We start from the raw sequence: 15,679 nt of genomic DNA, 5'->3' as shown, positions 1-15,679 counted from the left end.
TCCTTTCTGGGTGAGGAGAGTGCTTTTTATAGCATAAGCTTGCTCCTGTTTACTTGGTCTCTTCCAGCACCCGTTAATCCTGCCTACAGTTTTGTCCTTCACTGTCCTTACACTGTATTCCTAGGTTTCCTCCCTGCAAAAGACTATTCCATGAGACCACATGGTATTTGTGTATGTGTGCCAGCAAAGAAATTTCACTCCCCTCCCTCTCCAAGTCTGCCTACTTTTCTATAAATAATTGCTCTCCTCCCTCCCCTCAGGCCTCTGAGTAGTTTGGTCACTTAACCAAATACACAGGCAACTGTGGGCGCGAGCGCGCGTAAGCATACTCACAAAGTGGGGGAGGGCAACGTGAGTGACCTTGCAAAGGTATCTTGCCCACTAAGGACAAGATTAGTAAAATTGAAACCTTTGCAAATATTTATCTTCCTCCCGCATTCCTTCCAAAACAGCTTGCTGCTCTCCCGCCTGCCTCGCCCAGTACCCTCTCTGCTCGCTCCGCCATACAAAGCCCAACCCGCCCATCTCCTTTGCAAGCCTAGAGAACTTCATTCCCCATGTTGAAACTCGTCGGTGGCGGTGGCGGACAGGACTGGGCATGCTCAGTGGCTGGGACAGGTCTGGGAGGCGAGAAAGCCGCGTTTGAAGTCGCGCGGCTGGGAGATCGGGAGGAGGCAGGCGGCTGGGGGTGCGCGGGGATCCCCGATTCCGCGCCCGGGGCAGGCATGCTCCAGGCCAGCGCCACGAGATCAGCGCGCGGGGGGCAGGGCGCTGAGGAGGTGGGGGAGTCCGCGGGAGGAGGGGAGGAGCGCCGGGTTAGCCATCCCCTGGCGCCGGCTCTGCGGCTGCTGAATCGGAAACCGCAGGGAGGATCTGGGGATATAAAGACGCCCGAGAATGACCTCCAGCGAGGCCACCTGAGTCGGGGCCCGCGTGCAGCCCCGCCAACCTCCGGCATGGACGACCGCAGCGGGCAGCCGGATCGTTTGGCCCCGCACTCCCTAGGGGCACCCCCGAGCACCCGCGCCGCCGTGAACGGGCTGCTGCACAACGGCTTCCACTCAGCGCCAGTCTCGTCTCCGCTCGTCTGCAGCCGGGGCCCCGGGGGCGGCGGCGACGCTACGCCCCCACGCCTCCCGCTCCTGCCGGAGCTCCAGCCGCAGTCGCTGCTCCCTCAGCACGATTCACCGGCCAAGAAATGCCGGCTGCGGAGGAGGATGGACTCGGGGAGGAAGAACAGGCCGCGTAAGTCCCGCTGGGAGGGGAGCGCGGGCGCGAGTCTAGCGCAGCGCGCGGAACCCGGGACCACGAGCGGCTGGGCAGGCTCAGAAGCGCGCCTCGGGCGCCCCAGCGCCTGCGGGCGAGAGACTGAACTGAGGGGCGCCTGGGATGGATTCTTTCCCCAGGGGCACCAAGCACTAAAGATCATTGCTTGAGCCAGCCATTTGCTCGCTCCTATCTGCAGAATGGGCCGATGGGACACGGTAGCTTGAAGTGGTCCTTATGCCAAAGCTCTATAAAAGGCAAACGCCCTTCTAATTGGTTGCTGGAATAATGCATGTATGTGAACATTTGGTGGGGTCCAGAAGTGGGGCTGGAGCGGGCAGCACAGTTGAGTTTGCCCTCTCCTAGCCCATCTCTCTTCGGGTGTCTTACTAGGGCTGCAGCTCTGGCGACCAGACTGCCCTTTGAATCGCAGAGTAGCCACCAGTATCTTGGCTCTATTGGCGAGCGCAAGTCTGGAGGCGTGGAGTTTGATGACCTCCCAAATCACAGCCTCTTAAAAGCTGTTTCTTCACAGCCAATGAGAAGGCGCTTTGGGGAGGACACACCCACTGATACCATGTGGGCCGGAACTATGTGGACCAATGCGGATTGGAGGTGGATTTTTTTTTTTTTGAGGAGAGGGGAGGATAGATACGAGAGTTTGTAATTGTAAGGTTCAAGATTGAAAGCCCAACTCCTATATTTCACAATCTAAAGCTTGTATATATAATGGTAGTTTGTAAAGGGTACTTTCTGCACAGGACGTTCTGGGATGTAAATTTGTAGGTCATATTGACTAGCTTTTCGTCTCTGAACCGAACCTCATTCAACTGGTTACCTCTTTGTGGTTGTCTTTAATGAAGCTTCTGAATGGCAAAAAGCAAAGTAAGTAGAATGCATACTAATAAATGACTGCATTCAAACATGCACTTTTTACATAGAAGTTATTCTGTTTGCATACAGAAATTGCTAAATAGGTTTTGGATTTCTGTAAAAGTTTGATATTTAGTAAAACAGCATAACCTCTTCACTTTTTCCTCTCTTTCTCAGTTTTGTCTTTTTCTCTTTGACTTTTAGCTTTCCCGCATTGAATTTAAGTTTCTGAGACTTTAAAAAGCGCTTTAACGTGATTGTAGGTAACTCTGATACTTGGGTTCTGTAGGTTTGAAATGTGAAGGTTAAAAGTTAAGATTGTTGTATGGAATTTAAAAAGTAGGGTTGTAATCTAGAGCCTGAATTTTTATTTACTTTTGTTTTTGATATTTGTTAGAAAATGACTTTCTTTTTTGGGACTTAATATTATTACCAATGATTTATTACCCTGTTTGACTTCTTTAAAAACTACACTTATGTATTCTCTAATCTACTTTAACAGATTGTAATGGGGTTTGCAGTGAAGAGCTAAAACATAAAGAACCGTATTTTTTGTACTTGCTAGCTTGAATGGCCTGTGTTTAACAGAGGCTGTAACACCTCTCGAAACAATATTTGAGGAATTGAAAATACACTCTAACAGAGAAAAACTGACCTAAGCCTTAGCTTGTACTTGAAAACCCGTAAGAATTATTTTAAAATATAAGAAAATATAACTATATCTGCTTGTGTGCTTTGTGTTAGAAATGAAAGTGATTTTTATTTTTGTAGAAAATACAGATCACTGTAGCTGTTTTAAGTTTAGTGACAATGATAATTTTTTGTAAGCTTTTTAAAGGACTCATCAGCATTGGCTTTTCATTATCCTACCATGTTTTCTTTTTGCAGATTTGAATAAACATTTCTGAAATTAGTGTTACATATTTTGAGTAATGCATATGTGGTTAGGTGTGTTTCTATTTGATGATACTTTGGATAAAGTGCTATACAAATTTCATGTTTGAAAATGATGAATGGACTAAAACAGATATTTTAGAATTTTTAGGTTATTTTAGAATTTTTAATCCTACCTCTCAGTTTAGGTACTAGTTATCATCATGCAATCTAAATATGAGATCAAGGTGGGGGGTGGTGGCTGATGCCTATGATCCTAGCACTTTGGGAGGCTGAGGCAGGTGGATTGCTTGTGGTTCAGGAATTCTAGCTCAGCCTAAACAAAGTGAGACCCTGTCTTTACTAAAATAGAAAAACTACCTGGGCTTTGTGGCCAGCGCCTGTAGTCCCCACTAGCTGGGAGGCTGAGACAAGAGGATCACTTAAACCCAAGAATTTGAAGTTGGTGTGAGCTATGATGCCATTGCATTCTACCCATTCAGTGAGTAGGGTGCTGGCCCCATATACTGAGGGTAGCAGGTTCAAACCTGGCCCAGGCCAAACTGCAACAAAAAATAGCCAGGTGTTGTGGCAGGCATCTGTAGTCCCAGCTACTTGGGAGGCTGAGGCAAGAGAATTTCTTAAACCCAAGAGTTAGAGGTTGCTGTGAGCTGTGATGTTGCAGCACTCTATTGAGTGTGACAAAGTGAGAGTCTGTCTCAAAAAAAAAAAAACAGTTTTGCTCTGTTGTCCACACTGGAGTGAAGTGCTGTGATCATAGCTCACTGTAATTGCAAACTCCCAGGCTCAAGTAATCCTCCTGCCTCAGCCTCCTCAGTAGCTGGGACTACAGGTGTGTACCACCATTCCCAGTCAGTTTAAAAACAATTTTTTTTTTTTGGTAGGGATAGAGTCTCACCATGCTGCCTAGGCTGATCTGGAACTCCTGCCTACAAGCGATCCTTCTGCCTCAGTCTCCTATAGTGCTGGGATTACAAGGCATGAGCCGTTGTGCCTGGACTGATAATTTTTTTTCTTTTTTTTTTTTATAAAAGTAGGTGGGACTGCAGGCACCCACCACAGTGCCCAGCTATTTTTGTTGTTATTGCTGTAGTTGTCATTGTTGTTTAGCAAGCCTGGGCTGGGTCTGAACCCGCCGGCCCCAGTGTATGTGGCCGGCACCCTAACCACTGAGCTATGAGCACTGAGCCCGATAATTTCTTTTAATTAAAATTTTTGGGCTGAGCATGGTGGCTAACACCTGTTAATCCTAGCACCCTAGGAGGCCGAGAAGGGCAGGTTACTTGAGCTCGGGTGTCAGACCAGCCTGAGCAAGAATGAGACCCTACTTCTACTAAAAATAGAAAACTGGCAAGGCTTTGTGAGAGGACACCTGTAGTCCCAGCTGCTTAGGAGGCTGAGGCAAGCAGAGGGGTTGAGCCCAGGAGTCTCAGGTTGCTGTGAGCTATAATGCTACAGCACTCTACCCAGGTGAAAAGAGTGAGACTATCTCAAAAAAACTTATTTTTGGTATGAGCATGCTCTTATGCCATTTAAACATCATTCATAAGGGTTGTTTGTATTACAGTCCTGACAGTTAATTATATGAATATACCGTAGTTTGTTTAACCTGTCCCTCAGAGCTTTGGCTTGCAGCTAGGGTCACTCTGTTATGAAGCAGCACACACACGCACACAGTTTTTGAATCACTAATTCAAATGTTGTAGTCTTGATTAGAACTTGGAGTATTTTACTGTATTAGAAAGCAAAAGTGTAGCAGCAATTTCGGTAAGATTGGTGAATACATGGTTTTTACGGGGGGAGGGGACAGGAATGACACAAAGTAGTATACAGATATTGTCTTGAAATCCTGGACATTTTAGACATCAAGGACACTGTTTTAGCTAAGCCACAACACTAGTGGAGAGAGGAGAAAAATGTAAAGGAAATAATTGAGTCACCGAATATTATGCTGCAGAAAGAGAAACACTTGTGCATCCTCTGTAGAGTTCAAGGACGTGTGCTATGTCTTCCTTCCCCAGCAAGGCAAGAAGCCTTCTGGAGAGAGGTTCTGACTTCTCAAATCATCTAGATAGAACCTTTGAATATCAGAAAATGGGTGAGAGTTATTGATGCACACAGCATACAGGTGGGTACAAACTGAAGAAGCCCAAATCAGTTACCAGTTTAAGCTACTATTGTGAAAGTATAAGGCTACAATTTTCTAAATATCAGGATATCCTTGGCACTTAGGTTTTATATTACCCCTGGATCAAGCTAATTATAAAAAGTAGTATCTTCTGATTGTATCTGCATAGGAAATGGATATATATAGGCCCCTTTTTTTCAAGGGGCCCTACTTCAAGATAGAGGGAAAGTAGGAACACACTTTCTAGTATTGCTACCTTTGGGACATGGTCAATTTAACCATGTTTGCCATCTAAGTTATGAATTGTACAATATCCACTTAAATTTATGATTAAGAACTTAAAGCCCAAGTGTCCAGTATCTAAACGCTTAAGGATCAGGATTCTGTTAAACATATACACACGACTTCCCCCACCAAAAGACTATTACGTAAATTTTAACATTAACACAAAACATATTTTTTTTGGCATGGTAAGAAAAATGGAAATAGTGTTGTTAATTTTTAACATGTGAGACATTTAACAAATGTATAAAACAAAACTCATCATGGTTTTGAAGATAGAATAAGTTGGGAAACAAAGGAGTTTTGGTTTAGCTGATAAGTTATTTTTTGTGTATATGTGATAGCCTGATGTAATATTTTGTGTGTATGTGTTAAATACAAACCAGTTATCATGAAAATAAAGCAAGATTTGGCTTCTGCTATATTTAATTACATGTGCTCTTTAGTATGTAAAGCAGTATTCATTCACCTTGGGCAGACAAGAGTTTAGTGTACCCAGTGTGGCGTATGGAATTTCTAAGTAGACTTTTTTTTTTCTAGATAGTGCAGCTGTCAAGCTTAGTATCTCATTACTTAATTTATGACATCTTTTAGATGCTTAGAGTTGGGTAAGCATGTGTGTGTGTGTGTGTGTGTGTGTGCGCGCGCGCGCGTGCGCGTGCGCATGTGTGTATGTGTGTGTGTTTTCTCCTTGGGAATGTGTCTGAGAGCAGCAGATGATTTGAAGGGGCAAAGAAATGTTATTTTTAGAAGCAATTGTGTCAAAATAAATTATCTGGGCCTCCAATAGATTTCTCTATAATTAGGAAAGAGGGTAGAAAAACTCATACTTGAATACTTACAGCAGTAGTGTCGCTTTTATTCAGTCATGAGAGTAGCTATTATTGAGCTACAACCATATACCTCTTGTTCCATTTGTGCTTTAACAAAAGCATGTGATCACCAGGCCCACACTCCATTTTACAGATGGGAAAAGAGAGGCTCAAAGAAGGAAAGCAACCTGCCCAAAGACTTGTATTCTTTGAATTATAGGGCCACGTCTGTTTCCATTGCCACCTGGCTTTCTTTTCTGCCACAATAAGCCTGTTATTTATGTTGGGAAAAGGAAGTATGTTCTGTAAAACTTTTGGAAATGACAGGTGTATGTAATCTGTACACCCTTGGTGAGGAGCTCATCTGCGTGTCCGTGAACTAATAGTAACCAGTACTACAGGGCACTTATTCTGGGCCAGGCACTAAGCTAAACACTTTACAAGGATTAATCTCATCAACTATTCCCAGCGCCAATGAGATAAGTACTGCCATTTTCTTCCTTCTATAGACAAAGAAATTGAAGGCTCAGGACAGAGGATAAAACTGAGTTCAGATTTTGACACTGCTGGACAAGATCCTACTCAGTTCCTAGAAGTAAGTGTGGGTAGTGTTCTCTAGCAGAAAGAGATTTGGAGCCTTAGGCAAGATTCTTACCTTTTCCAAGGCCCACTTTGTAGAACTGAGATAATGGTGGCCATCTTATCACTTGTAGTGAGAACCAAATGTGGAAAAAATGCATATAAAATGTACAGTAATATCTCTGGACCTTAGTACATGCATAGTGAAAGATATTTTACTACTTACTATGGTTTGAATGTGTCCCTCAAAAAGCACGTGTCAGAAACCTAATACCCAGTGTAATGATGTCAGGAGGTGGGGCCTAATGAGAGCCTTGAATGAATTAATAATGGCAGTTGTAAAGAGCTTGAGGCTACAAATTCAATCCCTTGCTCTCTCTCACAAGTGTTCTTTTGCCCTGTTTCCTTGGGATGATGTAGCAAGAAGGCCCTCCCTAGTTGTGGCCCCTAAATGTTGGACTTCACAGGCCCTAGTGAGCCAAATACATTTCTGTTTAATATAAATTGGCTAGTAGCACAAATGGACCAAGATAGAAACCAGGTACCAAAAGCTGGAGCTGTTGCTATAACAAATACATGAAAATATGGCTATGGCTTTGAAACTGGGTTATATAGGAAGAGACTGGAAGATGGAGGATCAGGCTACCAAAAAGCTGTATTGCTGTGAATGGAGCATGAAGTGTGATACTGGTGAGGGCTCAGAAGAGCAGTGCTGTAGTGACGGAATCTTTCTGGAGATTGCTTAAGTGATTGTGATCAGAATGGTGGCAGAATATAGACAGGAAAGGCTATTTTTTTTTTGAGACAGCCTCAAGCTGTCGCCCCGGGTAGAGTGCTATGACATCACAGCTCACAGCGACCTCCAACTCCTGGGCTCAAACAATTTTCCTGCCTCCACCTCCCAAGTAGCTGGGATTACAGGCGCCTGCCACAACGCCCAGCTATCTTTTGGTTGCAGCTGTCATTGTTCTTTGGTGGGCCCGGGCTGGATTCGAACCCCCCAGCTCAGGTGTATTTGGCTGGCACCTTAGCCACTTGAGCCATGGAAAGGCTATTCTGATGAAGTCTTACACAGAACTAAGGAATAAGGTATTAAAGACTAAAGTAGGCCAGCAGGGTGTCTCACGCCTGTAATCCTAGCACTCTGGGAGGCTCAAGAGTTTGAGGTTGCTGTGAGCTATGACTCCAGAGCATTCTACAGAGGGTCACAAAGTGAAATTCGGTCTAAAAAAAAAGAAGAAGAAACTAGAGTAAAGGCCATCCTTGTTAAAAAGTGGCAGAGAACTTGGCTGAACTGTGTCCATGCCCTGGGACTTTCGGAAGGCAGAATTTAAGAGTAATAAATTAGGATATGTGGTGGAAGAGATTTCTAAGTAAGGTACTGAAGGGACTGCATGGCTTCTCTTAAGTGCATACAGTAAAATGAAAGAAGAGAGAAATGATTTAACTAGAAGGGAAACAGAATTCAGGGATTGAAAAAGTTTTTTTGATTTATTTATTTTTTGTAGAACAGGGGTCTTACTGTGTTGTCCAAGCTGGTCTCGAACTCCTGGCCTCAAGTGATCCTCCCACCTTCGCCTCCCCAAATGCAAGGATTACAGGCCTGAGCCACCATGCCCAGCCTAGAATTTCAGGATTTAAAGGTTTCTCAGCATGGCCTTGTGGTGGAGAATGAAACAACTTTTTCAGAAGAGAAAACCCAGGGTATGCCAAGCTACCAACTCATGAGATTAGCAGGAACATAACAGTTAAAGTTCAGGTTATTCATCAGGACAATGGGAGAGTGGACCCGAAGGCACTTTGGTGATCACTGGTGTGGCCCCTCTATCTCAGGCCCAGCATTTCTACCAAGGCCTGGGGGAAGGACCACACACAGGAAGGTAGTCCCATAGATTATAATGGAGTTGAAAAATTCTTATCACCTAGTGACATCATAGCCATTGTAATGTCATAGCACAACACATTACTCACCTGTTTGTGGTGGTGCTGGTGTAAACAAGCCTACTGCACTGCCAGTTATACAAAAGTAGGGCACCTCCAGTTACCTACAGTACATAATACTTGACAGTAGATGACTGTGTTACTGGTTTATGTATTCATGATACTATACTTTCTATTGTTATTTTGGAATGTGCTCTTTCTACTTAAAAAGTAGACCGTTGGCAGCGACTGTGGCTCAAAGGAGTAGGGCTCCGGCCTCATGTGCTGGAGGTGGCGGATTCAAACCCAGCCCTGGCCAAAAACTGCAAAAAGAAAAAAAAAGTTAACTGTTAAATAGCTTCTGGCAAGTCCTTCCAGAGGTATTGTTATTTAGGAGATAACGTTTATTGCCCCTAAAAACCTTCCAAGAGACAAGATGTGATCCTGACCCTCTTTAGGCCTAGGCTAATGTGTGTTTTTGTCTTAGTTTTTAACAAAAATATTTAACAAGTAAAAAATAAAAATATTTAAAAATAGAAAAAGATCTTATAGAATGAGGAGATAAAGAAAATATTTATTTGAACAATTAAAAATTTATACAATGCTTAAACTAAGTGTTATCATGAGTCACAAAGTTTTTTAAAAATTAAGAAGTTTGGCTCGGCGCCTATAGCTCAACCGGCTAAGGCGCCAGCCACGTACACCTAAGGTGGCGGGTTCGAATCCCCAGCCCGGACCCGCCAAACAACAATGACGGCTGCAACCAAAAAATAGCCGGGCGTTGTGGCGGGTGCCTGTGGTCCCAGCTACTTGGGAGGCGGAGGCAGGAGACTCGCTGGAGCCCAGGAATTGGAGGTTGCTGTGAGTGTGATGCCACGGCACTCTACCCAGGGGGACAGCTTGAGGCTCTGTCTCAAAAAAAAAAAAAAAAAAAAAAAAAAATTAAGAAGTTTAGGCCAGGCAAAGTGGCTCACACATATAATTTTAGCACTGTGGGAATCTGAGGCAGGAGGACTGCTTGACCTTAGTAGCTCAAGGCCAGCCTGAGCAAAAGCAAGACCCCATCTCTCCTAAAAATAGAAAGAAACTAGCTAGGCATAGTCGTGCATGCCTGTAGTCTCAGACACTCAGAATGGTTAGGCAAGAGCAGGGCTCCTCAAACTTTTTAAATAGGGGGCCGGTTCACTGTCCCTCAGACCATTGGAGGGCTGGACTACAGGCCCCGAGACAAGTCGGCAGGACAGGCAGTGGTGGCAAAAACACCTGGCAGGCTGGATAAATGTCCTAGGCGGGCTGCATGTGGCCCGCGGGCCGTAGTTTGAGGACGCCTGGGCAAGAGGATCGATTGTGCCCAGGAGTTTGAGGTTTCTGTGAGCTATGATGGTGCCATGACACTATGCCCAGGGCAACAAAGTGAGACCCTGTCTCAAAACAAAAAGTTTATAAAGTAAAAATGCAAGAGCTAAGTTTAATTTATGATTGAAGAAAGAAAATGTTCAAAACAGATGTAGTGTAGCCTAGTGTATGGTCTTTATAAAGGCCACAGTAGTATACAGAAATGTCCTAGGCCTTCACAGTCTCTCACGCTTACTCTCCCAGAGTAAATACTTCAGTTCTGCAAGTCTATTCATGGTAAGTGCCTTATACAGGTATATCATTTTTTATCTTTTTTTTTTTTTTAAGAGACAGAGTCTCACTTTATCGCTGTCGGTAGAGTGCCATGGTGTTGCACAGCTCACAGCAACCTCTGGCTCTTGGGCTTAGTCGATTCTCTTGCCTCAGTCTCCTGAGTAGCTGGCACTATAGGCACCCACCACAACACCTGGCTATTTTTTGTTGCAGTTTGGCCAGGGCTGGGTTTGAACCCGCCACCTTCAGTATATGGGGCCGGTGCCCTACTCACTGAGCCACAGGGCACCACCCATTTTTTATCTTTTATACTGTATTTTTACTGTACCTTTTCTAGGTTTAGATATGTTTAGATACACAAATATTTACTACGGTGTTACATTTGTCTATGGTGTTCAGTATAGTAACATTTTGTATAGGTGCATATGGCCTAGGTGTGTAGTGTGCAATGTCATCGAGGTCCGTGTAAGAATGTGCCATGATGTTCACAAAATTCCAAAATGATGCTTTTCTCAGAATATATTTCCATAGTTGAGTAGTGCATGACTGACTATATGTCAAAAGAGAGGCCTGGAGTGTTCTCTGGACATTGGGGTTCTCTGTCTAGAGCCATCTCAAGCCTTTGCTCCCCACATTTTGGCATAACACTCCTAGATTACCCCAGGTGTGGCTCAAGGCGGCTATGATGTGGTTGAGGGCTGCAGCTTCCAAATGTGCAAGCAGTGCTTCTTAACAGTGTTAAGTGTGCACATGTGGGGTATGGCTTTTTCCACCTGGATTTCAAAGGATGTTGTGGATAGTCTGGGGGCCCAGGCAGAGAGTGGTGTAGTAGAAGAGTCATCACAAAGAGCCCCCACTAGGACGATACCCAGCAGAACCTTGGGGTCAGAGCTGCTGCAGAGAATCCTCACTAGGGCAATGTCTAGTGAAGCCTTGGGAGTGGGATCATCCCGAGACTCCAGAGTTGCATAACCATCATGTGTAACACCAGCCTGGGAGAGCCACAGGCACTGCTCCAACCTGTGAGAGCTATTGAGTGGATGGGCTGAGCAAAGCCATAGAGGTGGGGCTGCCTGAAGCCCTGGCCCAACCCCTGCCCCTACGTGCCCAGAAGGCAGGACACGTATAGTCAAGAAAGATTTTTCTGGAGCCTTAAGAGTTAATGTTATTTGCCCCCTTGGGTTTTGGACTTACTTGGGACAAGTTACCCCTTTCTTCTTGCCTAGTTCTCCCTTTTGGAATGAGAACGTCTGTTCTGTGCCTAACCCTCCATTGCATTTTTTATATTTGCACAGATATTTTGGAAGTAGATAACTTTTTTGATTTCACAGGTTCCCAGCTGGAAGGGAATTTGCCTCTGGATGAGCCTGTCTTGATTGTAAACCGTATCTGATTTAGATGAGACTCTGGACTTTGGAATTTTGAGTTAATGCTAGAATGAGTTAAGACTTTGGGGCTATTGCCTGGAATGAATAAATTTTGTATGTGGGAAGGACATGAATTGAGAGGGCCGGGGCAATGATTTGAGTGTTTTCTAATCTGTTCGTTAAAAATTACCCAATCTCAGGCATGCTGTTATAATAGCACAAAATGGACTAAGGTACTATTAATACTAGCTTTAATATTAATGAAAGACATTTAGTCACAGAGGCTTTCAAAACTTTCTGAACTATCAGGATTTCCATGAACTCATCTTGCCCTGCCCTGCCCTAACTGACTAGGAATCATTTTGGGACTGGTTTTCCAAGTATTCTCCAAACTGATCTGACATCACCTTCTCAATGGAAGCTACCCTAATGCCCTCTGATGTTTCTAGAAACAGGACACATGGCTTGTGTCACAAGTCTTGATCTCATTATCGCTTTAATAGATTGCCTCACTGCAGCTCTGGAGACCAAGTACATTGTGCCCTGAGAGTGATGTTGGCAACTTAGTGAATAAGAAGACTGTGTAATTTATTTGACTGCTAATCTAGTGTCAGGACAAAGTTATTTTTAAAAAAGGAAATGTCCTCCTTTGATCTTGACTGTTTGATATCTCAGCCCTTGAATGAGGCAGATATGTACAAAAGAGATGAGAAGGATTAGAAAAGTGAGCGCTTTTTCTTTGTAAAATCCTCATGAAATGACGAAGACTTCAGAATTCAAAACAACTGCCTCCGGTTCTTGGGTCATTGACCAAGCACACCATTGACTGGGACATAGTTCACAGGAGAGGCTCAGAGAAAGGTCCCAGAGGGCAGTGGTAATACCAACTGAATTATTGAAATATCTGAGGTAAAGAATGGGAGGAAAGGCCAACATGTCCTTTGGTAAACAGGACAGTGTCAGAGGATGAAAAGTTAGGTAAAGGGACCTTAGTCTTAGGAAAGAGTATTTTATAAATACTTGAGGGCTCACTGTGGTGTAAGGGTAGAATTTCTTTAGAGTCACAGTGTTATCTACCTCCTCTTCTCCCTCCAAAATTCCTACCAAATATAGTGGGGTTTAGGGCTGGCTTACCCAGTAGGTAGCCAAGTAGGTGTCAGTATCCCATCAATGGGTCAGGGGAAAAGAGGAGTAGAAAATAGTATGTGTCTTTATGTATATAGATAGATGTGCATGCGTGCACCAAAGTAGTTTTCATAGGAAAATCCTAACTTTGGACTTATTTATACTTCATTATTTGTTATTTTTTTAATTTTTTAATGATCTGAATTATTTTGTTTGGGGACCACCAACATTTTATCATTAAAGAGGTATATATCTGGCCCCGTTGGGAGTGGTACCTTCCTAGGGTGATTATAATTTATTTATCACTCCTTTAAATGTCTGGGTGGAGTTGCCAGAATGTCTTCATTTCGTGTTTCTAGTTAGGGCAGGTTGAAATTTGTCCCAGCCAGGGGGAAAGGACCTTGGTATGTTTGATTTCATAAACAGAATCTGTGAGGCAAGAAGGGGACTTGCCAGTTCAGAGCCATTTGGATTTTACTCCAGAGGTAACTCATTGTCCTCTCATTGTCCTGATTAGTATTTGGAGAGTGTTGAGATTTTTAAAAACATTTTCATTTAGGAAAATTTCAAACATTATGCAAAACTAGAGAGTATAGTATAATGAACTACTAAGTACTCATTCCTAAGCTTCTATAATTGTCACATCATGTCCGATCTTATTTTACTTTAATTATGATATCCCAGTCTCCTCAGATATCCCAAACTGGATGATATTGAAGCAAATCTCAGGAATCGTATTATTTCGGTATTAAATGTCTTTATATGTATTTCTAAAAGATAAGAACTTTTTAAAAAAAAAACATAACCACAATCTATTTTTATTTGCTGTGAAAGTTAACCATGTCTTATAGCCACTGTTTTATATGCCCAATTAGATAAATAAATTTCGTCACCTAAGTACAGTTAAAATGGTTACATCTCAGTTTTAGAAAAACAAATGAAAACTTGATATTGTTTTACCCCTGGAGAATGTGTTTGTTGACCCAATACCTGTTATTGTTTGTTTATGATTAATATTTAACTATTTCTTCATTGATATTTGAAACCTCATTTTTGAAATGAAATAGGCCTATGCCAAAAAGCTGCTGTGGAATCACCCCAGTATCACTGGATTAGAAATGATTTTAGTGTGGGCTGTGTATAATGGCTCACACCAGTAATCCTAGCACCCTGGGAAGCTGAGGCAGGAGGATTTCTTGAGCTCAGGAGTTTGAGCTCACGAGCAAGAGTGAGACCTCGTGTCTCCTAAAAATAAAAAAATTATAAACCCCTCTGTGGGTTCAATAATAAAATTAAAAAACAGAAAAATTAGCTGGACATCATGGCAGGCACCTATATTCCTAGCTACTTAGGAGGCTGAGGCAGGGAAATTGCTTGAACCTAAGAGTTTGAGGTTCCTGTGAGCTAGGCTGAGGCCAAGGTACTCCAGCTCTCTAGCCTGGGCAGCAGAGTAAGACTTTGTCTCCAAAAAAGGGAGGGAGGCCTTTTCTTTGTTGCAGCAATGGGGACCATTTGCTATCTGTGGTAAATTTAATCTTATTTTGTAAGCCTATATATCTTGGTCTTACTCTGTAAACCTATCTTTCTCTTCCTCAGTAAACTTTATTTCACACTTGCCTTAAAAAATAATTAGTGTCACCTAGATTTTTTTTGTTTTGAAATATAGATTAAGAAATAAGGAACGGGCTCTGCACGTGTAGCTCAGTGGCTAGGGCGCCAGCCACTTACACCATAGCTAGTGGGTTTGAATCCAACCTGGGCCTGCCAAACAACAATGACAACTACAACCAAAAAATAGCCAGGCGTTGTGGTGGGTGCTTGTAGTCCCAGCTACTTGGGAGGCTGAGGCAAGAGAATCGCTTAAGCCCGAGAGTTTGAGTTGCTGTGAGCTGTGACGGCACAGCACTATACTGAGGGTGATATAGTGAGACTCTATCTCAAAAAAAAAAAAAAGAAAAGAAAAGAGAAAGAAATAAGGAACTGTATTAAAAGAATTCTGGTGAGGCACAGTGGTTCCCACCTGTAATCCCAGCACTTTAGCAGGTGGAAGGATCATTGAGTTTGAGTTCAGCATAGGCAACATAGTGAGACTCTAGTCTCTACAAAAAAAATTCTTTTTTTTTTTAGACAGAGTCTCATTTTGTCTCCCTTGGAAGGGTTCCAAGGTGTCATAGCTCACAGCAACTTTAAACTCTTGGGCTTAAGTGACAATCTTGCCTCAGCTCCTGAGTAGCTGGGACTACAGGCAACCGCCACAACGCCCAGCGGGTTAGGGCGTCATACTCTTGCTGATCTCAAACTTAGTGAGCTCAGGCAGTCCACCTGTCTTGGCCTCCCAGAGTGCTAGGATTACAGGGGTAAGCCACCGCACCTAGCCCCTACAAAAATATTTTTGAAAATTCAAAAGAGTAAATAAAATAAAAAGAATTCCACCCCTCTCCTTTCCTATGAAGTCATTAGGGTGGGGCCAGCAGGAGTAAGCAAGCTAGTTCTCCTGGAGACAATTAGGTTTTAGGTCTGTGCTCACACCTGGGAATCTAGAGTTGCTGAATTTAGGATGTAACTTGGGGTGGATTGGGGAGAGTGGTTACAAGAGGGACATTGACAAAATCTGTGGAGTTTGTAATTCCAGGCAATTGTTTTCTTTTCCTTTTTTTTTCTGTGAGACATGGTCTCACTCTGTTGCCCAGCCTAGAGTGCCATGGCATCAGCCTAGCTCTCAAACTCCTGTATTCCAGTGATCCTCCTGCCTCAGCCTTCCAAGTAGCTAGGGCTACAGTCACCCACCATCATGCCTAGCTTAT

At 43.4% G+C, this 15,679-nt stretch overlaps 1 protein-coding gene across 1 annotated transcript in view; it reads left to right on the top strand.

Moving 5' to 3' along the window:
• The first annotated feature begins 545 nt into the window (after window positions 1-545).
• PANK1 (pantothenate kinase 1) overlaps window positions 546-15,679 on the top strand; it is a 71,751-nt gene continuing 56,617 nt past the window's right edge. The window contains exon 1 of the mRNA XM_003783779.2: window positions 546-1,245. Within this exon, the coding sequence (XP_003783827.1) occupies window positions 558-1,245 (688 nt within the window). The 5' untranslated portion in view covers window positions 546-557. The remainder of the gene's footprint in view (window positions 1,246-15,679) is intronic.

The sequence above is a fragment of the Otolemur garnettii genome, unplaced genomic scaffold (genome assembly GCF_000181295.1).
Source record: "Otolemur garnettii isolate 467f Iridium unplaced genomic scaffold, OtoGar3 scaffold00008, whole genome shotgun sequence".
NCBI classification, from domain to species: Eukaryota; Metazoa; Chordata; class Mammalia; order Primates; family Galagidae; genus Otolemur; species Otolemur garnettii.
The sequence above is the reverse complement of the archived record's forward strand: the minus strand, read 5'-3'. Positions and strand labels throughout refer to the sequence as shown.